At 43.1% G+C, this 26,217-nt stretch overlaps 1 protein-coding gene across 1 annotated transcript in view; it reads left to right on the forward strand.

Annotated features, from left to right (window-relative positions):
* The window catches only part of herc1 (HECT and RLD domain containing E3 ubiquitin protein ligase family member 1), a 273,217-nt gene that overhangs the window by 240,720 nt on the left and 6,280 nt on the right, over positions 1 to 26,217 (forward strand). Inside the window, exons 73-78 of the mRNA XM_064983713.1 lie at positions 4,777 to 4,946; positions 5,992 to 6,161; positions 9,151 to 9,316; positions 10,810 to 10,886; positions 19,392 to 19,644; positions 24,449 to 24,601. Of these exons, the coding sequence (XP_064839785.1) occupies positions 4,777 to 4,946; positions 5,992 to 6,161; positions 9,151 to 9,316; positions 10,810 to 10,886; positions 19,392 to 19,644; positions 24,449 to 24,601 (989 nt within the window). The remainder of the gene's footprint in view (positions 1 to 4,776; positions 4,947 to 5,991; positions 6,162 to 9,150; positions 9,317 to 10,809; positions 10,887 to 19,391; positions 19,645 to 24,448; positions 24,602 to 26,217) is intronic.

Here is a 26,217-nt window from a genome sequence, read left to right on the forward strand (position 1 = left end):
GTGTTCTGATCTCAGGGAAATGGATTGTGTTCTGATCTCAGGGAAATGGATTGTGTTCTGATCTCAGGGAAATGGATTGTGTTCTGATCTCAGAGAAATGGATTGTGTTCTGATCTCAGGGAAATGGATTGTGTTCTGATCTCAGGGAAATGGATTGTGTTCTGATCTCAGGGAAATGGATTGTGTTCTGATCTCAGGGAAATGGATTGTGTTCTGATCTCAGGGAAATGGATTGTGTTCTGATCTCAGGGAAATGGATGGTGTTCTGATCTCAGGGAAATGGATGGTGTTCTGATCTCAGGGAAATGGATGGTGTTCTGATCTCAGGGAAATGGATTGTGTTCTGATCTCAGGGAAATGGATGGTGTTCTGATCTCAGGGAAATGGATTGTGTTCTGATCTCAGGGAAATGGATTGTGTTCTGATCTCAGGGAAATGGATGGTGTTCTGATCTCAGGGAAATGGATTGTGTTCTGATCTCAGGGAAATGGATTGTGTTCTAATCTTAGAGAAATGGATTGTGTTCTGATCTCAGAGAAATGGATTGTGTTCTGATCTCAGGGAAATGGATTGTGTTCTGATCTCAGGGAAATGGATGGTGTTCTGATCTCAGGGAAATGGATTGTGTTCTGATCTCAGGGAAATGGATTGTGTTCTGATCTCAGGGAAATGGATTGTGTTCTGATCTCAGGGAAATGGATTGTGTTCTGATCTCAGGGAAATGGATTGTGTTCTGATCTCAGGGAAATGATTGTGTTCTGATCTCAGGGAAATGGATTGTGTTCTGATCTCAGGGAAATGGATTGTGTTCTGATCTCAGGGAAATGGATGGTGTTCTGATCTCAGGGAAATGGATTGTGTTCTGATCTCAGGGAAATGGATTGTGTTCTGATCTCAGGGAAATGGATTGTGTTCTGATCTCAGGGAAATGGATTGTGTTCTGATCTCAGGAAATGGATTGTGTTCTGATCTCAGGGAAATGGATTGTGTTCTGATCTCAGGGAAATGGATTGTGTTCTGATCTCAGGGAAATGGATTGTGTTCTGATCTCAGGGAAATGGATTGTGTTCTGATCTCAGGGAAATGGATTGTGTTCTGATCTCAGGGAAATGGATTGTGTTCTGATCTCAGGGAAATGGATTGTGTTCTGATCTCAGGGAAATGGATTGTGTTCTGATCTCAGGGAAATGGATTGTGTTCTGATCTCAGGGAAATGGATTGTGTTCTGATCTCAGGGAAATGGATTGTGTTCTGATCTCAGGGAAATGGATTGTGTTCTAATCTCAGGGTCATCAGTCAATAGTGTGTTAAAATCAAGGGAAATGGTGTCGAGGTGGAAGAGATGGATAATGATTGGATTCTAAAATGATTCCACCTTCTACATCTCTCCCTCCCTCCCTCTCAACCCCCCTATCCCTCCCCCTCTCTCTCTCCTTCCTATCAACCTCCCTCTCAACCCCCCTCTCCCTCTCTCCTTTCTATCAACCTCCCTCTCAACCCCCCTCTCTCTCTCTCTCTCTCTCCTTCCTATCAACCTCCCTCCCTTCCTATCAACCTCCCTCCCTCTCTCTCCTCCCTCCCTCTCTCTCTCTCTTGCTTTCTCTCCATCTCTCTCTCCTTCCTCTCAACCCCCCTCCCTCCCCCTCAACCCCCCCCCCCATCCTATCAACGCCTCTCTCTCTCTCTCTCTCTCTCTCTCTCTCCTCTCTCTCTGTCTCTCTCTCTCTCTGTCTCTCTCAATTCAATTCAAGGGATTTATTGGCATGGGAAACATGTGTTAACATTGCCAAAGCAAGTAAGGCAGATAATATATAAAGTGAAATAAACAATAAAAATGAACAGTAGACATCACACATACAGAAGTTTCAAAAAAATAAAGACATTACAAATGTCATATATATATATATATATATATATATATATATATATATATATATATATATATATATATATATATACAGTGTTTTAACAATGTACAAATGGTAAAGGACACAAGATAAAATAAATAAGCATTGATATGGGTTGTATTTACAATGGTGCATGTTCTTCACTGGTTGCCCTTTTCTCGTGGCAACAGGTCACAAATCTTGCTGCTCTGATGGCACACTGTGGAATTTCACCCAGTAGATATGGGAGTTTATCAAAATTGGATTTGTTTTCGAATTCTTTGTGGATCTGTGTAATCTGAGGGAGATATGTCTCTCTAATATGTTCATACATTGGGCAGGAGGTTAGGAAGTGCAGCTCAGTTTTTGTGGGCAGTGAGCACATAGCCTGTCTTCTCTTGAGAGCCATGTCTGCCTACGGCGGCCTTTCTCAATAGCAAGGCTATGCTCGCTGAGTCTGTACATCGTCAAAGCTTTCCTTAATTTTAGGTGAGTCACAGTGGTCAGGTATTCTGCCACTGTTTGCTCTCTGTGTAGGGCCAAATAGCATTCTAGTTTGCTCAGTTTTTTTGTTAATTCTTTCCAATGTGTCAAGTAATTATCTTTTTATTTTCTCATGATTTGGTTGGGTCTAATTGTGGTGCTGTCCTGGGGCTCTGTAGGGTGTGTTTGTGTTTGTGAACAGAGCCCCAGGACCAGCTTGCTTAGGGGACTCTTCTCCAGGTTCATCTCTCTGTAGGTGATGGCTTTGTTGTGGAAGGTTTGGGAATCGCTTCCTTTTAGGTGGTTATAGAATTTAACGGCTCTTTTCTGGATTTTGATAATTAGTGGGTATCGGCCTAATTCTGCTCTGCATGCATTATTTGGTGTTCTACGTTGTACACGGAGGATATTTTTGCAGAATTCTGCATGCAGAGTCTCAATTTGGTGTTTGTCCCATTTTGTGAATTCTTTGTTGGTGAGTGGACCCCAGACCTCACAACCATAAAGGGCAATGGGCTCTATGACTGATTCAAGTATTTTTAGCCAAATCCTAATTGGTATGTTGAAATTTATGTTCCTTTTGATGGCATAGAATGCACTTCTTGCCTTGTCTCTCAGGTCGTTCACAGCTTTGTGGAAGTTACCTGTGGCGCTGATGTTTAGGCCAAGGTATTTATAGTTTTTTGTGTGCTCTAGGGCAACAGTGTCTAGATGGAATTTGTATTTGTGGTCCTGGTGACTAGACTTTTTTTGGAACACCATTATTTTGGTCTTACTGAGATTTACTGTCAGGGCCCAGGTCTGACAGAATCTGTGCATAAGATCTAGGTGCTGCTGTAGGCCCTCCTTGGTTGGTGACAGAAGCACCAGATCATCAGCAAACAGCAGACATTTGACTTCAGATTCTAGTAGGGTGAGGCCGGGTGCTGCAGACTTTTCTAGTGCCTGCGCCAGTTCGTTGATTTATATGTTGAAGAGGGTGGGGCTTAAGCTGCATCCCTGTCTAACCCCACGACCCTGTGTGAAGAAATGTGTGTGTTTTTTGCCAATTTTAACCGCACACTTGTTGTTTGTGTACATGGATTTTATGATGTCGTATGTTTTACCCCCAACACCACTTTCCATCAGTTTGTATAGCAGACCCTCATGCCAAATTGAGTCGAAGGCTTTTTGAAATCAACAAAGCATGAGAAGACTTTGCCTTTGTTTTGGTTTGTTTGGTTGTCAATTAGGGTGTGCAGGGTGAATACATGGTCTGTTGTATGGTAATTTGGTAAAAAGCCAATTTGACATTTGCTCAGTACATTGTTTTCATTGAGGAAGTGTACGAGTCTGCTGTTAATGATAATGCAGAGGATTTTCCCAAGGTTACTGTTGACGCATATTCCACGGTAGTTATTGGGGTCAAATTTGTCTCCATTTTAGTGGATTGGGGTGATCAGTCCTTGATTCCAAATATTGGGGAAGATGCCAGAGCTAAGGATGATGTTAAAGAGTTTTAGTATAGCCAATTGGAATTTGTTGTCTGTATATTTGATCATTTCATTGAGGATACCATCAACACCACAGGCCTTTTTGGGTTGGAGGGTTTTTATTTTGTCCTGTAACTCATTCAATGTAATTGGAGAATCCAGTGGGTTCTGGTAGTCTTTAATAGTTGATTCTAAGATCTGTATTTGATCATGTATATGTTTTTGCTCTTTATTCTTTGTTATAGAGCCAAAAAGATTGGAGAAGTGGTTTACCCATACATCTCCATTTTGGATAGATAATTATTTGTGTTGTTGTTTGTTTAGTGTTTTCCAATTTTCCCAGAAGTGGTTAGAGTCTATGGATTCTTCAATTACATTGAGCTGATTTCTGACATGCTGTTCCTTCTTTTTCCGTAGTGTATTTCTGTATTGTTTTAGTGATTCACCATAGTGAAGGCGTAGACTCAGGTTTTCCGGGTCTCTATGTTTTTGGTTGGACAGGTTTCTCAATTTCTTTCTTAGATTTTTGCATTCTTCATCAAACCATTTGTCATTGTTGTTAATTTTCTTCGGTTTTCTATTTGAGATTTTTAGATTTGATAGGGAGGCTGAGAGGTCAAATATACTGTTAAGATTTTCTACTGCCAAGTTTACACCTTCACTATTACAATCTCTCTCTGTCTCCCTTTCCCTCCCTCCCCCCTCTCTCTCTCTCCCTCCCTCCCCCTCTCTCCCCCCCTCCCTCCCTCCCTCCCTCCCTCCCTCCCTCCCTCCCCCTCCCTCTCTCCCCCCTCCCTCCCTCCCTCCCTCCCTCCCCCCTCCCTCTCTCCCTCCCTCCCTCCCTCCCTCCCTCTCTCCCCCTGTCCCTACCTCTCTCCCTCCCTCTCTCCCTCCCTCCCCCCTCCCTCATGTCTTTGTCCTGCCCCCGTCTCCAGGTTCCTCCGTACCCCTCCAGCTCGGCCTGCCGTCAGCGGTGCCCCCCCAGTTCAGCTCTCTGAGAGAGGTCAGCATGGAGGCAGTCCGGGCCAGACTACGTATTCTTTACCACTTCTCTGACCTCATGTACTCATCATGGAGATTACTCAACCTCAGCCCCAACAACCAGGTACACTACACCTCCCTCAACCTCAGCCCCGACAACCAGGTACACACACCTCACTCAACCTCAGCCCCAACAACCAGGTACACACACCTCCCTCAGCCCCAACAACCAGGTACACACACCTACCTCAGCCCCAACAACCAGGTACACACACCTCACTCAACCTCAGCCCCAACAACCAGGTACACTACACCTCCCTCAGCCCCAACAACCAGGTACACTACACCTCCCTCAACCTCAGCCCCGACAACCAGGTACACACACCTCACTCAACCTCAGCCCCAACAACCAGGTATACACACCTCCCTCAACCTCAGCCCCGACAACCAGGTACACACACCTACCTCAACCTCAGCCCCAACAACCAGGTACACACACTTACCTCAACCTCAGCCCCAACAACCAGGTACACACACCTACCTCAACCTCAGCCCCAACAACCAGGTACACACACCTACCTCAACCTCAGCCCCAACAACCAGGTACACACACCTACCTCAACATCAGCCCCAACAACCAGGTACACACACCTACCTCAACCTCAGCCCCAACAACCAGGTACACACACCTCACTCAACCTGAGCCCCAACAACCAGGTACACACCTCACTCAACCTCAGCCCCAACAACCAGGTACACACACCTACCTCAACCTCAGCCCCAACAACCAGGTACACACACCTACCTCAACCTCAGCCCAAACAACCAGGTACACACACCTACCTCAACCTCAGCCCCAACAACCAGGTACACACACCTACCTCAACCTCAGCCCCAACAACCAGGTACACACACCTACCTCAACCTCAGCCCCGACAACCAGGTACACACACCTACCTCAACCTCAGCCCCGACAACCAGGTACACACACCTGTCTGTTATGATTCAATACATCTGACTCATTCCTCTCTACTGTATAATCCTGTATTGAGTGTCCATTATGATTCAATACATCTGACTCATTCCTCTCTACTGTATAATCCTGTATTGACTGTCCGTTATGATTCAATACATCTGACTCATTCCTCATAACTGTGTGTTGGTTTCAGAGCTGTACGTCCCACTACAACACAGGGACGTGGGGCATCGTCCAGGGCCAGTTGAGGCCCCTGCTGGCCCCCAGAGTCTATACTCTCCCCATGGTGAGGTCCATAGGGAAGACTATGGTGCAAGGAAAGAACTATGGACCTCAGATCACTGTCAAAAGGATCTCCACACGGTATGTCCACTGTCCTAGAGGAGTAGAGAGGTTCTCCTCACTGTCCACTGTCCTAGAGGAGTAGAGATGTAGAGGTTCTCCTCACTGTCCACTGTCCTAGAGGAGTTGAGATGTTCTCCTCACGGTCTGTCCACTGTCCTAGAGGAGTAGAGATGTAGAGGTTCTCCTCACTGTCCACTGTCCTAGAGGAGTAGAGATGTAGAGGTTCTCCTCACGGTCTGTCCACTGTCCTAGAGGAGTAGAGATGTAGAGGTTCTCCTCACGGTCTGTCCACTGTCCTAGAGGAGTAGAGATGTAGAGGTTCTCCTCACGGTCTGTCCACTGTCCTAGAGGAGTAGAGATGTTCTCCTCACGGTCTGTCCACTATCCTAGAGGAGTAGAGATGTAGAGGTTCTCCTCACGGTCTGTCCACTATCCTAGAGGAGTAGAGATGTAGATGTTCTCCTCACGGTCTGTCCACTGTCCTAGAGGAGTAGAGATGTAGAGGTTCTCCTCACTGTCCACTGTCCTAGAGGAGTAGAGATGCAGAGGTTCTCCTCACTGTCCACTGTCCTAGAGGAGTAGAGATGTAGAGGTTCTCCTCACGGTCTGTCCACTGTCCTAGAGGAGTAGAGATGTAGAGGTTCTCCTCACGGTCTGTCCACTATTCTAGAGGAGTAGAGATGTAGAGGTTCTCCTCACGGTCTGTCCACTGTCCTAGAGGAGTAGAGATGTAGAGGTTCTCCTCACGGTCTGTCCACTATTCTAGAGGAGTAGAGATGTAGAGGTTCTCCTCACGGTCTGTCCACTGTCCTAGAGGAGTAGAGATGTAGAGGTTCTCCTCACGGTCTGTCCACTGTCCTAGAGGAGTAGAGATGTTCTCCTCACGGTCTGTCCACTATTCTAGAGGAGTAGAGATGTAGAGGTTCTCCTCACTGTCTGTCCACTGTCCTAGAGGAGTAGAGATGTAGAGGTTCTCCTCACGGTCTGTCCACTGTCCTAGAGGAGTAGAGATGTTCTCCTCACGGTCTGTCCACTATTCTAGAGGAGTAGAGATGTAGAGGTTCTCCTCACGGTCTGTCCACTGTCCTAGAGGAGTAGAGATGTTCTCCTCACGGTCTGTCCACTGTCCTAGAGGAGTAGAGATGTTCTCCTCACTGTCTGTCCACTATTCTAGAGGAGTAGAGATGTAGATGTTCTCCTCACGGTCTGTCCACTGTCCTAGAGGAGTAGAGATGTAGAGGTTCTCCTCACGGTCTGTCCACTATTCTAGAGATGTAGAGGTTCTCCTCACGGTCTGTCCACTGTCCTAGAGGAGTAGAGAGGTTCTCCTCACGGTCTGTCCACTATTCTAGAGGAGTAGAGATGTAGAGGTTCTCCTCACTGTCTGTCCACTATTCTAGAGGAGTAGAGATGTAGAGGTTCTCCTCACGGTCTGTCCACTGTCCTAGAGGAGTAGAGATGTAGAGGTTCTCCTCACGGTCTGTCCACTGTCCTAGAGGAGTAGAGATGTTCTCCTCACGGTCTGTCCACTATTCTAGAGGAGTAGAGATGTAGATGTTCTCCTCACGGTCTGTCCACTGTCCTAGAGGAGTAGAGATGTAGAGGTTCTCCTCACGGTCTGTCCACTATTCTAGAGATGTAGAGGTTCTCCTCACGGTCTGTCCACTGTCCTAGAGGAGTAGAGAGGTTCTCCTCACGGTCTGTCCACTATTCTAGAGGAGTAGAGATGTAGAGGTTCTCCTCACTGTCTGTCCACTATTCTAGAGGAGTAGAGATGTAGAGGTTCTCCTCACGGTCTGTCCACTGTCCTAGAGGAGTAGAGATGTAGAGGTTCTCCTCACGGTCTGTCCACTATTCTAGAGGAGTAGAGATGTAGAGGTTCTCCTCACGGTCTGTCCACTGTCCTAGAGGAGTAGAGATGTAGAGGTTCTCCTCACTGTCCAGATGTTTTCTTAAAGAGCTTTTTCAATACAAAGAATCTTAAAGTGTCTTTGAAAACCACAAAGACATGCAGTGATCTGATGGTTGATGTGGCTCCACTGTGTCAGATGTCTGCTCGGTACGGCAGTATGAAATGCAGTGTGTTTATGTTACATTTAGATTCAACTAATTGTTCTCTGCCTCCCTTTTTCATCATCTTCCCTTTCCTCTACCTTTCTCTCTCTCTCTCTCCTTCCTCTACCTCCTCTCTCTCTCTCTCTCTCCTTCCTCTACCTCCCCTCTCTCTCTCTCCTTCCTCTACCTCCCCTCTCTCTCTCTCCTTCCTCTACCTCCTCTCTCTCTCTCTCTCCTTCCTCTACCTCCTCTCTCTCTCTCTCCTTCCTCTACCTCCTCTCTCTCTCCATCCTCTACCTCCTCTCTCTCTCCATCCTCTACCTCCTCTCCCTCTCCTTCCTCTACCTCCTCTCTCTCTCTCTCTCTCCTTCCTTCCTCTACCTCTCTCTCTCTCTCTCTCCTTCCTCTACCTCCTCTCTCTCTCCATCCTCTACCTCCTCTCTCTCTCCTTCCTCTACCTCCTCTCTCTCTCTCTCCTTCCTTCCTCTACCTCCTCTCTCTCTCTCTCCTTCCTTCCTCTACCTCCTCTCTCTCCTTCCTCTACCTCCTCTCTCACCGTCCCCTCTTTCTTTCTCTCTTTCTCTCTCTCTTTCTTTCTCTCTCTCTCTCTCTCTCTCTCTCTTCCTCCCTCATTCTCTCCATCCTCTCCTTTTCATGTTCTCTCTTTCTCTCTCTCTTTCTTTCTCTCTCTCTCTTTCTCTCTCTCTCTCCCTCATTCTCTCCATCCTCTCTCTTTCTTTCTCTCTCCCTCTCTCTCTTTCTCTCTCTTTCTCTCTCTGCCTCTCTTTCTTTCTCTCTCTCTCTCTCTCCCTCTCTCATTCTCTCCATCCTCTCTCTTTCTTTCTCTCTCTTTCTCTCTCTGCCTCTCTCTCCATCCTCTCTCTCTTTCTCTCTCTGCCTCTCTTTCTTTCTCTCTCTGCCTCTCTCTCCATCCTCTTCTCTCTCTGTCCAGGGGTCGTAAGTGTAAGCCCATCTTTGTGCAGATAGCCCGTCAGGTGGTCAAGCTGAACGCGTCTGACCTGCGACTGCCGTCCAGGGCTTGGAAGGTCAAGCTGGTGGGGGAGGGGGCCGACGATGCTGGAGGGGTGTTTGATGACACCATCACTGAGATGTGTCAGGTAGAGTAACAGTATAACTACAGTAGAGTTTACAGTAAGCTGTGTCAGTTACAGTAGAGTTTACAGTTAGATGTCAGGTAGAGTAACAGTTTAACTACAGTAGAGTTTACTGTTAGATGTGTCATTTACAGTAGAGTTTACAGTTAGATGTCAGGTAGAGTAACAGTTTACAGTTAGATGTGTCAGTTACAGGTAGAGTTTACAGTTAGATGTGTCAGTTACAGTAGAGTTTACGGTTAGCTGTGTCAGTTACAGTAGAGTTTACAGTTAAGATGTGTCAGTTACAGGTAGAGTTTACAGTTAAGATGTGTCAGTTACAGTAGAGTTTACAGTTAAGATGTCAGTTACAGTAGAGTTTACAGTTAGGATGTGTCAGTTACAGTAGAGTTTACAGTTAAGATGTGTCAGTTACAGTAGAGTTTACAGTTAAGATGTGTCAGTAACAGTATAGTTTACAGTTAGATGCTGCAGGAGGTATTAGTAGCAGTATAATTAGTGACTATTATAAATAGTAGTGAGATAGTAACAGTAGAATTAGTGACTATTATAAATAGTAGTGAGATAGTAACAGTATAATTAGTGACTGTATTATAAATAGTAGTGAGATAGTAACAGTAGAATTAGTGACTATTATAAATAGTAGTGGGACAGTAACAGTAGAATTAGTGACTATTATAAATAGTAGTGGGATAGTAACAGTAGAATTAGTGACTGTATTATAAATAGTAGTGGGACAGTAACAGTAGAATTAGTGACTGTTATAAATAGTAGTGAGATAGTAACAGTAGAATTAGTGACTGTATTATAAATAGTAGTGAGATAGTAACAGTAGAATTAGTGACTATTATAAATAGTAGTGGGACAGTAACAGTAGAATTAGTGACTATTATAAATAGTAGTGGGACAGTAACAGTAGAATTAGTGACTATTATAAATAGTAGTGAGATAGTAACAGTAGAAGTAGTGACTATTATAAATAGTAGTGAGATAGTAACAGTAGAATTAATGACTATTATAAATAGTAGTGGGACAGTAACAGTAGAATTAGTGACTATTATAAATAGTAGTGAGATAGTAACAGTAGAATTAGTGACTATTATAAATAGTAGTGAGATAGTAACAGTAGAAGTAGTGACTATTATAAATAGTAGTGGGACAGTAACAGTAGAATTAGTGACTATTATAAATAGTAGTGAGATAGTAACAGTAGAAGTAGTGACTATTATAAATAGTAGTGGGACAGGAACATTCTAAGTGGTTTGCTGTTTAGGATTTGGGAACCAAGCCCCAGTCTCAACCTGACGTCATTTCCTTGTGGTGTCTGCACTATGTTCTAGTCTATTCTTCTGAGTTTATCCAAACTTCTTTACCAGAGGAATTTACTGGTTTCCTGAAATGTTCAACTAACAAATCGTGAGTCGGAAAAGTGATTTTATTTCGAGCCGGGCTGTGGACAGGATATCTTGTGAGACTGACGCCTATTTCCTGTGTAGGAGTTGGAGACGGGAGTAGTGGATCTCCTCATCCCCTCCCCCAACGCCACAGCTGAGGTGGGCTACAACAGAGACAGGTGAGGACTGGCACGGACACCAACAGAGACACACAGTACCACAATACTGACACGCTGTCTCATTACCAGTCACCATATAGAGACGCTGTCTCATTACCAGTCACCATAGAGACAGTACCACAATACTGACACGCTGTCTAATTACCAGTCACCATAGAGACAGTACCACAATACTGACACGCTGTCTCATTACCAGTCACCATAGAGACAGTACCACAATACTGACACGCTGTCTCATTACCAGTCACCATATAGGGACGCTGTCTCATTACTCGTCACCATAGAGACAGTACCACAATACTGACACGCTGTCTAATTACCAGTCACCATATAGAGACGCTGTCTCATTACCAGTCACCATAGAGACAGTACCACAATACTGACACGCTGTCTAATTACTCGTCACCATAGAGACAGTACCACAATACTGACACGCTGTCTAATTACCAGTCACCATATAGAGACGCTGTCTCATTACCAGTCACCATAGAGACAGTACCACAATACTGACACGCTGTCTAATTACCAGTCACCATATAGAGACACTGTCTCATTACTCGTCACCATAGAGACAGTACCACAATACTGACACGCTGTCTCATTACCAGTCACCATAGAGACGCTGTCTCATTACCAGTCACCATAGAGACAGCACCACATTACTGACACGCTGTCTCATTACCAGTCACCATAGAGACAGTACCACATTACTGACACGCTGTCTCATTACCAGTCACCATAGAGACAGTACCACAATACTGACACGCTGTCTCATTACTAGTCACCATAGAGACAGTACCACATTACTGACACGCTGTCTCATTACCAGTCACCATAGAGACAGTACCACAATACTGACACGCTGTCTAATTACCAGTCACCATATAGAGACGCTGTCTCATTACTCTTCACCATAGAGACAGTACCACAATACTGACACGCTGTCTAATTACCAGTCACCATATAGAGACGCTGTCTCATTACTCGTCACCATAGAGACAGTACCACAATACTGACACGCTGTCTCATTACCAGTCACCATAGAGACGCTGTCTCATTACTCGTCACCATAGAGACGCTGTCTCGTTACCAGTCACCATATAGAGACGCTGTCTCATTACCAGTCACCATAGAGACGCTGTCTCATTACTCGTCACCATAGAGACGCTGTCTCATTACCAGTCACCATAGAGACTCTGTCTCATTACCAGTCACCATAGAGACGCTGTCTCATTACTAGTCACCATAGAGACGCTGTCTCATTACCAGTCACCATAGAGACAGCACCACATTACTGACACGCTGTCTCATTACCAGTCACCATAGACACACTGTCTCATTACCAGTCACCATAGAGACAGTACCACAATACTGACACGCTGTCTCATTACCAGTCACCATAGAGACAGCACCACATTACTGACACGCTGTCTTGTTACCAGTCACCATAGAGACAGCACCACATTACTGACACGCTGTCTCGTTACCAGTCACCATAGAGACAGCACCACATTACTGACACGCTGTCTCATTACCAGTCACCATAGAGACGCTGTCTCATTACCAGTCACCATAGAGACGCTGTCTCATTACTAGTCACCATAGAGACGCTGTCTCATTACCAGTCACCATAGAGACAGCACCACATTACTGACACGCTGTCTCATTACCAGTCACCATAGACACGCTGTCTCATTACCAGTCACCATAGAGACGCTGTCTCATTACCAGTCACCATAGAGACAGTACCACATTACTGACACGCTGTCTCATTACCAGTCACCATAGAGACGCTGTCTCATTACCAGTCACCATAGAGACACTGTCTAATTACCAGTCACCATAGAGACAGCACCACATTACTGACACGCTGTCTCATTACCAGTCACCATAGAGACGCTGTCTCATTACCAGTCACCATAGAGACAATACAACATTACTGACATGCTGTCTCATTACCAGTCACCATAGAGACGCTGTCTCATTACCAGTCACCATAGAGACGCTGTCTCATTACCAGTCACCATAGAGACGCTGTCTCATTACCAGTCACCATAGAGACGCTGTCTCATTACCAGTCACCATAGAGACGCTGTCTCATTACTAGTCACCATAGAGACGCTGTCTCATTACCAGTCACCATAGAGACAGCACCACATTACTGACACGCTGTCTCATTACCAGTCACCATAGACACGCTGTCTCATTACCAGTCACCATAGAGACGCTGTCTCATTACTAGTCACCATAGAGACACTGTCTAATTACCAGTCACCATAGAGACAGTACCACATTACTGACACGCTGTCTCATTACCAGTCACCATAGAGACGCTGTCTCATTACCAGTCACCATAGAGACACTGTCTAATTACCAGTCACCATAGAGACAGCACCACATTACTGACACGCTGTCTCATTACCAGTCACCATAGAGACAGTACAACATTACTGACATGCTGTCTCATTACCAGTCACCATAGAGACGCTGTCTCATTACCAGTCACCATAGAGACGCTGTCTCATTACCAGTCACCATAGAGACGCTGTCTCATTACCAGTCACCATAGAGACGCTGTCTCATTACCAGTCACCATAGAGACAGTACCACATTACTGACACGCTGTCTAATTACCAGTCACCATAGAGACACTGTCTCATTACCAGTCACCATAGAGACAGTACCACATTACTGACACGCTGTCTCATTACCAGTCACCATAGAGACGCTGTCTCATTACCAGTCACCATAGAGACAGTACCACATTACTGAAACGCTGTCTCATTACCAGTCACCATAGAGACGCTGTCTCATTACCAGTCACCATAGAGACAGCACCACATTACTGACACGCTGTCTCATTACCAGTCACCATAGAGACGCTGTCTTATTACCAGCCACAACAGAGCTATAGTCTATATGACTATGTTATGGGCCACTACAGAGCTATAGTCTATATGACTATGTTATGGGCCACTACAGAGCTATAGTCTATATGACACTATGTTATGGGCCACTACAGAGCTATAGTCTATATGACACTATGTTATGGGACACTACAGAGCTATAGTCTATATGACTCTATGTTATGGACCACTACAGAGCTATAGTCTATATGACACTGTTATGGGACACTACAGAGCTATAGTCTATATGACACTATGTTATGGACCACTACAGAGCTATAGTCTATATGACACTATGTTATGGACCACTACAGAGCTATAGTCTATATGACACTGTGTTATGGGCCACTACAGAGCTATAGTCTATATGACTCTATGTTATCGACCACTACAGAGCTATAGTCTATATGACTCTGTGTTATGGGCCACTACAGAGCTATAGTCTATATGACACTATGTTATGGGCCACTACAGAGCTATAGTCTATATGACACTGTGTTATGGACCACTACAGAGCTATAGTCTATATGACTCTATGTTATGGACCACTACAGAGCTATAGTCTATATGACTCTGTGTTATGGGCCACTACAGAGCTATAGTCTATATGACACTGTGTTATGGGCCACTACAGAGCTATAGTCTATATGACACTGTGTTATGGACCACTACAGAGCTATAGTCTATATGACACTGTGTTATGGGACACTACAGAGCTATAGTCTATATGACACTATGTTATGGGCCACTACAGAGCTATAGTCTATATGACACTATGTTATGGACCACTACAGAGCTATAGTCTATATGACTCTATGTTATGTACCACTACAGAGCTATAGTCTATATGACACTGTGTTATGGACCACTACAGAGCTATAGTCTATATGACACTGTGTTATGGGCCACTACAGAGCTATAGTCTATATGACACTATGTTATGGGCCACTACAGAGCTATAGTCTATATGACTCTATGTTATGGACCACTACAGAGCTATAGTCTATATGACACTGTGTTATGGGCCACTACAGAGCTATAGTCTATATGACACTATGTTATGGGCCACTACAGAGCTATAGTCTATATGACTCTGTGTTATGGGACACTACAGAGCTATAGTCTATATGACACTGTGTTATGGGCCACTACAGAGCTATAGTCTATATGACACTGTTATGGGCCACTACAGAGCTATAGTCTATATGACTCTATGTTATGGACCACTACAGAGCTATAGTCTATATGACACTGTGTTATGGGCCACTACAGAGCTATAGTCTATATGACACTGTTATGGGCCACTACAGAGCTATAGTCTATATGACACTGTGTTATGGGCCACTACAGAGCTATAGTCTATATGACTCTATGTTATGGTCCACTACAGAGCTATAGTCTATATGACTCTATGTTATGGACCACTACAGAGCTATAGTCTATATGACACTGTGTTATGGGCCACTACAGAGCTATAGTCTTTATGACTCTATGTTATGGACCACTACAGAGCTATAGTCTATATGACACTGTGTTATGGGACACTACAGAGCTATAGTCTATATGACACTGTGTTATGGACCACTACAGAGCTATAGTCTATATGACTCTATGTTATGGGCCACTACAGAGCTATAGTCTATATGACTCTATGTTATGGACCACTACAGAGCTATAGTCTATATGACACTGTGTTATGGGCCACTACAGAGCTATAGTCTATATGACACTGTGTTATGGACCACTACAGAGCTATAGTCTATATGACTCTATGTTATGGGCCACTACAGAGCTATAGTCTATATGACACTGTGTTATGGGACACTACAGAGCTATAGTCTATATGACTCTATGTTATGGGCCACTACAGAGCTATAGTCTATATGACACTGTGTTATGGGACACTACAGAGCTATAGTCTATATGACACTGTGTTATGGACCACTACAGAGCTATAGTCTATATGACTCTATGTTATGGGCCACTACAGAGCTATAGTCTATATGACACTGTGTTATGGGCCACTACAGAGCTATAGTCTATATGACTCTATGTTATGGACCACTACAGAGCTATAGTCTATATGACACTATGTTATGGACCACTACAGAGCTATAGTCTATATGACTCTTGGTTATGGGCCACTACAGAGCTATAGTCTATATGACTCTATGTTATGGGCCACTACAGAGCTATAGTCTATATGACACTGTTATGGGCCACTACAGAGCTATAGTATATATGACTCTATGTTATGGACCACTACAGAGCTATAGTCTATATGACACTGTGTTATGGACCACTACAGAGCTATAGTCTATATGACTCTATGTTATGGGCCACTACAGAGCTATAGTCTATATGACTCTATGTAATGGGCCACTACAGAGCTATAGTCTATATGACTCTTGGTTATGGGCCACTACAGAGCTATAGTCTATATGACTCTATGTAATGGGCCACTACAGATCTATAGTCTATATGACTCTATGTTATGGACCACTACAGAGCTATAGTCTATATGACTCTGTGTTATGGACCACTACAGAGCTATAGTCTATATGACTCTATGTTATGGACCACTACAGAGCTATAGTCTATATGACACTGTGTTATGGGCCACTACAGAGCTATAGTCTATATGACTCTATGTTATGGGCCACTACAGAGCTATAGTCTATATGACTCTTGGTTATGGACCACTACAGAGCTATAGTCTATATGACTCTGTGTTATGGGCCACTACAGAGCTATAGTCTATATGACTCTATGTTATGGGCCACTACAGAGCTATAGTCTATATGACACTGTAATGGGCCACTACAGAGCTATAGTCTATATGACTCTTGGTTATGGACCACTACAGAGCTATAGTCTATATGACTCTTGGTTATGGACCACTACAGAGCTATAGTCTATATGACTGTATGTTATGGACCACTACAGAGCTATAGTCTATATGACACTGTGTTATGGGCCACTACAGAGCTATAGTCTATATGACACTATGTTATGGGCCACTACAGAGCTATAGTCTATATGACTCTATGTTATGGACCACTACAGAGCTATAGTCTATATGACACTGTGTTATGGACCACTACAGAGCTATAGTCTATATGACTCTTGGTTATGGTCCACTACAGAGCTATAGTCTATATGACACTGTTATGGACCACTACAGAGCTATAGTCTATATGACACTGTGTTATGGACCACTACAGAGCTATAGTCTATATGACTCTATGTTATGTACCACTACAGAGCTATAGTCTATATGACTCTGTTATGGGCCACTACAGAGCTATAGTCTATATGACACTGTGTTATGGACCACTACAGAGCTATAGTCTATATGACTCTATGTTATGTACCACTACAGAGCTATAGTCTATATGACTCTGTAATGGGCCACTACAGAGCTATAGTCTATATGACTCTATGTTATGGGCCACTACAGAGCTATAGTCTATATGACTCTATGTTATGTACCACTACAGAGCTATAGTCAATATGACACTGTGTTATGGGCCACTACAGAGCTATAGTCTATATGACTCTATGTTATGGGCCACTACAGAGCTATAGTCTATATGACTCTTGGTTATGTGACACTACAGAGCTATAGTCTATATGACACTGTAATGGGCCACTACAGAGCTATAGTCTATATGACTCTATGTTATGGGCCACTACAGAGCTATAGTCTATATGACTCTATGTTATGGGCCACTACAGAGCTATAGTCTATATGACTCTATGTTATGGGCCACTACAGAGCTATAGTCTATATGACACTGTGTTATGGACCACTACAGAGCTATAGTCTATATGACACTGTGTTATGGACCACTACAGAGCTATAGTCAATATGACTCTTGGTTATGGGCCACTACAGAGCTATAGTCTATATGACTCTATGTTATGGACCACTACAGAGCTATAGTCTATATGACTCTATGTTATGGGCCACTACAGAGCTATAGTCTATATGACTCTTGGTTATGGGCCACTACAGAGCTATAGTCTATATGACACTGTGTTATGGACCACTACAGAGCTATAGTCTATATGACTCTATGTTATGGGCCACTACAGAGCTATAGTCTATATGACTCTTGGTTATGGACCACTACAGAGCTATAGTCTATATGACTCTATGTTATGGACCACTACAGAGCTATAGTCTATATGACACTGTGTTATGGGCCACTACAGAGCTATAGTCTATATGACACTATGTTATGGGCCACTACAGAGCTATAGTCTATATGACTCTATGTTATGGACCACTACAGAGCTATAGTCTATATGACACTGTGTTATGGACCACTACAGAGCTATAGTCTATATGACTCTTGGTTATGGTCCACTACAGAGCTATAGTCTATATGACACTGTTATGGACCACTACAGAGCTATAGTCTATATGACACTGTGTTATGGACCACTACAGAGCTATAGTCTATATGACTCTTGGTTATGGTCCACTACAGAGCTATAGTCTATATGACACTGTTATGGACCACTACAGAGCTATAGTCTATATGACACTGTGTTATGGACCACTACAGAGCTATAGTCTATATGACTCTATGTTATGTACCACTACAGAGCTATAGTCTATATGACTCTGTTATGGGCCACTACAGAGCTATAGTCTATATGACACTGTGTTATGGACCACTACAGAGCTATAGTCTATATGACTCTATGTTATGTACCACTACAGAGCTATAGTCTATATGACTCTGTAATGGGCCACTACAGAGCTATAGTCTATATGACTCTATGTTATGGGCCACTACAGAGCTATAGTCTATATGACTCTATGTTATGTACCACTACAGAGCTATAGTCTATATGACACTGTGTTATGGGCCACTACAGAGCTATAGTCTATATGACTCTATGTTATGGGCCACTACAGAGCTATAGTCTATATGACACTGTGTTATGGACCACTACAGAGCTATAGTCTATATGACACTGTGTTATGGACCACTACAGAGCTATAGTCTATATGACTCTTGGTTATGGGCCACTACAGAGCTATAGTCTATATGACTCTATGTTATGGACCACTACAGAGCTATAGTCTATATGACTCTATGTTATGGGCCACTACAGAGCTATAGTCTATATGACTCTTGGTTATGGGCCACTACAGAGCTATAGTCTATATGACACTGTGTTATGGACCACTACAGAGCTATAGTCTATTTGACTCTATGTTATGGGCCACTACAGAGCTATAGTCTATATGACTCTGTGTTATGGGCCACTACAGAGCTATAGTCTATATGACTCTATGTTATGGACCACTACAGAGCTATAGTCTATATGACTCTGGGTTATGGGCCACTACAGAGCTATAGTCTATATGACACTATGTTATGGGCCACTACAGATCTATAGTCTATATGACTCTATGTTATGGACCACTACAGAGCTATAGTCTATATGACTCTGGGTTATGGGCCACTACAGAGCTATAGTCTATATGACTCTATGTTATGGGCCACTACAGAGCTATAGTCTATATGACTCTTGGTTATGGGCCACTCAGGTCAACTCTAAACCTCCCTCCCTCCCCCAGGTTCCTGCTGAGCCCGTCATCCTGTCTGGATGAGCAGCTCCTCCAGTTTAAGTTCCTTGGTATCCTGATGGGGGTGGCTATCCGGACCAAGAAGCCCCTGGACCTGCACCTTGCCCCCATGGTGTGGAAGCAGCTGTGCTGTATTCCTCTGGTCCTGGAGGATCTCGAGGAGGTGGACCTGCTCTACGTTCAGACACTCAACAGCATTCTTCACATTGAAGACAGCGGCATCACAGAGGATAATTTCCATGAGGTGATGACATTTATTACGTATTTTTTTAATCTCCTCAGCTTTAAGGTCACGAGCTACGATATTGGTATGAGGAGGATGAGGATGAGGGGGGGGGTGAGGATGAGGATCAGGGGGGGTTGAGGATGAGGGGGGTGATGAGGATGAGGGGGATGATGAGGAAAGGGAAAGAGACATAACGAGAAGCTTGGACCTTGGAGGGGAGTGATGGTTCACATCCATTCAGTTTGGATTCAATACTGGAACTGACATGGATGAGGAGATTTGACATGGAAACTAGCCGAGGAAATGGAGCTGTGTTTTCTGTTTGACATGGAAACTAGCCGAGGAAATGGAGCTGTGTTTTCTGTTTGACATGGAAACTAGCCGAGGAAATGGAGCTGTGTTTTCTGTTTGACATGGAAACTAGCTGAGGAAATGGAGCTGTGTTTTCTGTTTGACTTGGAAACTAGCCTAGGAAATGGAGCTGTGTTTTCTGTTTGACTTGGAAACTAGCCTAGGAAATGGAGCTGTGTTTTCTGTTTGACTTGGAATGGTGATAATATGGTATGGTGATAATATGGTATGGTGATAATATGGTATGGTGATAATATGGTATGGTGATAATATGGTATGGTGATAATATGATATGGTGAGGTCTCTCAGTATGGTGATAATATGGTATGGTGATAATATGGTACGGTGATAATATGGTACGGTGATAATATGGTACGGTGATAATATGGTACGATGATAATATGGTACGATGATAATATGGTACGGTGTTAATATGGTATGATGATAATATGGTATGGTGATAATATGGTATGGTGATAATATGGTATGGTGTTAATATGGTATGGTGATAACATGGTATGGTGATAATATGGTATGGTGATAATATGGTATGGGGATAATATGGTATGGTGATAATATGGTATGGGGATAATATGGTATGGTGATAATATGGTATGGTGATAATATGGTATGGTGATAATAAGGTATGGTGATAATATGGTATGGTGATAATATGGTATGGTGATAATATGGTATGGTGATAATATGGTATGGTGATAATATGGTATGGTGATAATATGGTATGGTGATAATATGGTATGGTGATAATATGGTATGGTGGTAATATGGTATGATGATAATATGGTATGGTGATAATATGGTATGATGATAATATGGTATGGTGATAATATGGTATGGTGGTAATATGGTATGGTGATAATATGGTATGATGATAATATGGTATGGTGATAATATGGTATGGTGATAATATGGTATGGTGAGGTCTCTCAGTATGGTGGTAATATGGTATGGTGATAATATGGTATGGTGATAATATGGTATGGTGAGGTCTCTCAGTATGGTGGTAATATGGTATGGTGATAATATGGTATGGTGATAATATGGTATGGTGAGGTCTCTCAGTATGGTGATAATATGGTATGGTGATAATATGGTATGGTGCTAATATGGTATGGTGGTAATATGGTATGGTGATAATATGGTATGGTGATAATATGGTATGGTGATAATATGGTATGGTGATAATATGGTAATGTGATATGGTATGGTTATAATATGGTATGGTGATAATATGGTATGGTGAGGTCTCTCAGTATGGTGATAATATGGTATGGTGAGGTCTCTCAGTACGGTGATAATATGGTATGGTGATAATATGGTATGGTGATAATATGGTACGGTGATAATATGGTATGATGATAATATGGTATGGTGATAATATGGTATGGTGATAATATGGTATGGCGATAATATGGTATGGTGATAATATGGTATGGTGAGGTCTCTCAGTATGGTGATAATATGGTATGGTGATAATATGGTATGGTGATAATATGGTATGATGATAATATGGTATGGTGATAATATGGTATGGTGATAATATGGTATGGTGATAATATGGTATGGTGGTAATATGGTATGGTGATAATATGGTATGGTGATAATATGGTATGGTGAGGTCTCTCAGTACGGTGATAATATGGTATGGTGATAATATGGTATGGTGTTAATATGGTATGATGATAATATGGTATGGTGATAATATGGTATGGTGATAATATGGTATGATGATAATATGGTATGGTGATAATATGGTATGGTGATAATATGGTATGGTGATAATATGGTATGGTGGTAATATGGTATGGTGATAATATGGTATGGTGATAATATGGTATGGTGAGGTCTCTCAGTATGGTGGTAATATGGTATGGTGATAATAAGGTATGGTGATAATATGGTATGGTGATAATATGGTATGGTGATAATATGGTATGGTGATAATATGGTATGGTGATAATATGGTATGGTGATAATATGGTATGGTGATAATATGGTATGGTGATAATATGGTATGGTGATAATATGGTATGGTGGTAATATGGTATGATGATAATATGGTATGGTGATAATATGGTATGATGATAATATGGTATGGTGATAATATGGTATGGTGGTAATATGGTATGGTGATAATATGGTATGATGATAATATGGTATGGTGATAATATGGTATGGTGATAATATGGTATGGTGAGGTCTCTCAGTATGGTGGTAATATGGTATGGTGATAATATGGTATGGTGATAATATGGTATGGTGAGGTCTCTCAGTATGGTGGTAATATGGTATGGTGATAATATGGTATGGTGATAATATGGTATGGTGAGGTCTCTCAGTATGGTGATAATATGGTATGGTGATAATATGGTATGGTGATAATATGGTATGGTGATAATATGGTATGGTGCTAATATGGTATGGTGGTAATATGGTATGGTGATAATATGGTATGGTGATAATATGGTATGGTGATAATATGGTAATGTGATATGGTATGGTTATAATATGGTATGGTGATAATATGGTATGGTGAGGTCTCTCAGTATGGTGATAATATGGTATGGTGAGGTCTCTCAGTACGGTGATAATATGGTATGGTGATAATATGGTATGGTGATAATATGGTACGGTGATAATATGGTATGATGATAATATGGTATGGTGATAATATGGTATGGTGATAATATGGTATGGTGATAATATGGTATGGTGATAATATGGTATGGTGAGGTCTCTCAGTATGGTGATAATATGGTATGGTGATAATATGGTATGCTGATAATATGGTATGATGATAATATGGTATGGTGATAATATGGTATGGTGATAATATGGTATGGTGATAATATGGTATGGTGGTAATATGGTATGGTGATAATATGGTATGGTGATAATATGGTATGGTGAGGTCTCTCAGTATGGTGATAATATGGTATGGTGAGGTCTCTCAGTATGGTGATAATATGGTATGGTGATAATATGGTATGGTGATAATATGGTATGATGATAATATGGTATGGTGATAATAGTGTATGGTGGTAATATGGTATGGTGATAATATGGGATGGTGATAATATGGTATGGTGAGGTCTCTCAGTATGGTAATAATATGGTATGGGGATAATATGGTATGGTGATAATATGGTATGGTGATAATATGGTATGGTGATAATATGGTATGATGATAATATGGTATGATGATAATATGGTATGGTGATAATATGGTATGGTGATAATATGGTATGGTGGGGTCTCTCAGTTTGGTGATAATATGGTATGATGATAATATGGTATGGTGATAATATGGTATGGTGGGGTCTCTCAGTTTGGTGATAATATGGTATGGTGATAATATGGTATGGTGGGGTCTCTCAGTTTGGTGATAATATGGTATGGTGATAATATGGTATGGTGATAATATGGTATGGTGAGGTCCCTCAGTATGGTGATAATATGGTATGGTGATAATATGGTATGGTGATAATGTGGTATGGTGATAATATGGTATGGTGAGGTCTCTCAGTATGGTGGTAATATGGTATGGTGATAATATGGTATGGTGAGGTCTCTCAGTATGGTGATAATATGGTATGGTGATAATATGGTATGGTGATAATGTGGTATGGTGATAATACACCATGGCCAACCTTCGTTCCCCTCGACACACACACACACACACACACACACACATAACCACTGCACTGTGACTCTACTGGACTGGACCGGGCTCCCTCTCTCTCTCACACAGAAACACACACACACACTCACACACACACACACACACTGGAATGCAAGGGTCCTGTTGATGCAGCACATCCTGTCTGGGGATTGGCCAGTTGGCCTGCCTCCCAGGAAGGACCACAGCCAGGATCGATAGAGTCCAGAGAGGGAGAGGAAGGGAGAGATGGGGGGAAGAGGGAGGGAGAGAGAGACATGGCCTCTCAGGAAGGACCACAGCCAGGGGAAAGAGAGAGAGGTGGAGGAGAGGTGGGAGAGAGAGAAATGGCCTCCCAGGAAGGACCATAGCCAGGATAGATAGAGAGAGTCCAGAGAGGGAGAGGAAGGGAGAGAGGGGGGGAAGAGGGAGGGAGAGAGAGACATGGCCCCCCTGTCTTGTGAAGGAAGGACCACAGCCAGGGGAAAGAGAGAGAGGTGGAGGAGAGGTGGGAGAGAGAGAAATGGCCTCTCAGGCCCACAGTCTCCTAGCCAAGAGAGGGAAAGAGGGAGGAAGGAGCGGGAGGAGAGAGAGAGGTGGAGGAGAGAGAGAGAGAGAGAGAGAGAGAGAGAGAGAGAGAGAGAGAGAGAGAGAGAGAGAGAGAGAGAGAGAATAAAGAGAAAGGGACTGTCTCTCCTGATCTGACAGGATTCTGAATCAACTCTCTCCAAATGGAATCGACTCCCAACTTGAATTCAGATGAAGTGCTGTTTAACTGTTGTGTCCCTCTAGATGATTCCTCTGGATTCGTTCGTGGGTCAGAGTGCGGACGGTAAGATGGTTCCTATTATCCCCGGGGGAAACAGCATCCCTCTGACCTTCTCCAACAGGAAGGAGTATGTAGCCCGGGCCATCGAGTACCGCCTGCACGAGATAGACAGACAGGTACGACAAACACACACACACACACACACAGGAGTACCGCCTGCACGAGATAGACAGACAGGTACGACACACACACACACACACACACACAGGAGTACCGCCTGCACGAGATAGACAGACAGGTACGACACACACACACACACACACAGGAGTACCGCCTGCACGAGAAAGACAGACAGGTACGACACACACACACACAGGAGTACCGCCTGCACGAGATAGACAGACAGGTACGACAAACACACACACACACACACACACACAGGAGTACCGCCTGCACGAGATAGACAGACATGTACAACACACACACACACACACACACACACACACACACACACACACACACACAGGAGTACCGCCTGCACGAGATAGACAGACGGGTACGACACATATAACACCATCGAGTACCGCCTGCACGAGATAGACAGGCGGGTACGACACAGACAACACCATCGAGTACCGCCTGCACCAGATAGACAGACAGCTGCTGTTGGTCATCCTATCGCCTCATGTTTTGTTAATTTCCCGTGGATTCTACATGTCTGCCGCAGTTCATTAACCTCCAGCGGGTGATGACTAACACACCGTGGCCACCTGCTGCTTTTAGACCGTCCTCTTCGTGGTGTCTTCTCTACAAGACATTATCAAGCTCTCTGCACTACACTGAGGCTATGCCCTGCTGCTTTTAGACCGTCCTCTTCGTGGGGTCTTCTCTACAAGACATTATCAAGCTCTCTGCACTACACTGAGGCTATGCCCTGCTGCTTTTAGACCGTCCTCTTCGTGGTGTCTTCTCTACAAGACATTATCAAGCTCTCTGCACTACACTGAGGCTCTGCCCTGCTGCTTTTAGACCGTCCTCTTCGTGGGGTCTTCTCTACAAGACATTATCGAGCTCTCTGCACTACACCGAGGCTATGCCCTGCTGCTTTTAGACCGTCCTCTTCGTGGTGTCTTCTCTACAAGACATTATCGAGCTCTCTGCACTACACTGAGGCTCTGCCCTGCTGCTTTTAGACCGTCCTCTTCGTGGGGTCTTCTCTACAAGACATTATCAAGCTCTCTGCACTACACCGAGGCTCTGCCCCGAGGCTTTTCATTGCAGAGACACTCAGCAGACCTCTCCTCCACTCTGGAACTTGAGATGTATATATTGAATTCTTGGATTAAGACAAGAGGCACTGCGCTCTTTTATAATAGAAACTCAATTCTGAATTGGTTTTAAGATGAAGAATCATGCCTGGAATTTTTCTAAGTAATCTTAACACCCAGCTTGGTTGGCATGGGAACAACTATATTTATAATTATAGAAACGTCATGATTCAGTATATAACTAGACTATATTTATAATTGTAGAAAAGTCATGGTTCAGTATATAACGACTATATTTATAATTGTAGAAAAGTCATGGTTCAGTATATAACTAGACTATATTTATAATTGTAGAAAAGTCATGGTTCAATATATAGCTAGACTATATTTATAATTGTAGAAAAGTCATGGTTCAGTATATAACTAGACTATATTTATAATTGTAGAAACGTCATGATTCAATATATAACTAGACTATATTTATAATTGTAGAAAAGTCATGGTTCAGTATATAACTAGACTAT

The sequence above is a fragment of the Oncorhynchus masou genome, chromosome 2 (assembly GCF_036934945.1).
Source record: "Oncorhynchus masou masou isolate Uvic2021 chromosome 2, UVic_Omas_1.1, whole genome shotgun sequence".
Classification (NCBI taxonomy): domain Eukaryota; kingdom Metazoa; phylum Chordata; class Actinopteri; order Salmoniformes; family Salmonidae; genus Oncorhynchus; species Oncorhynchus masou.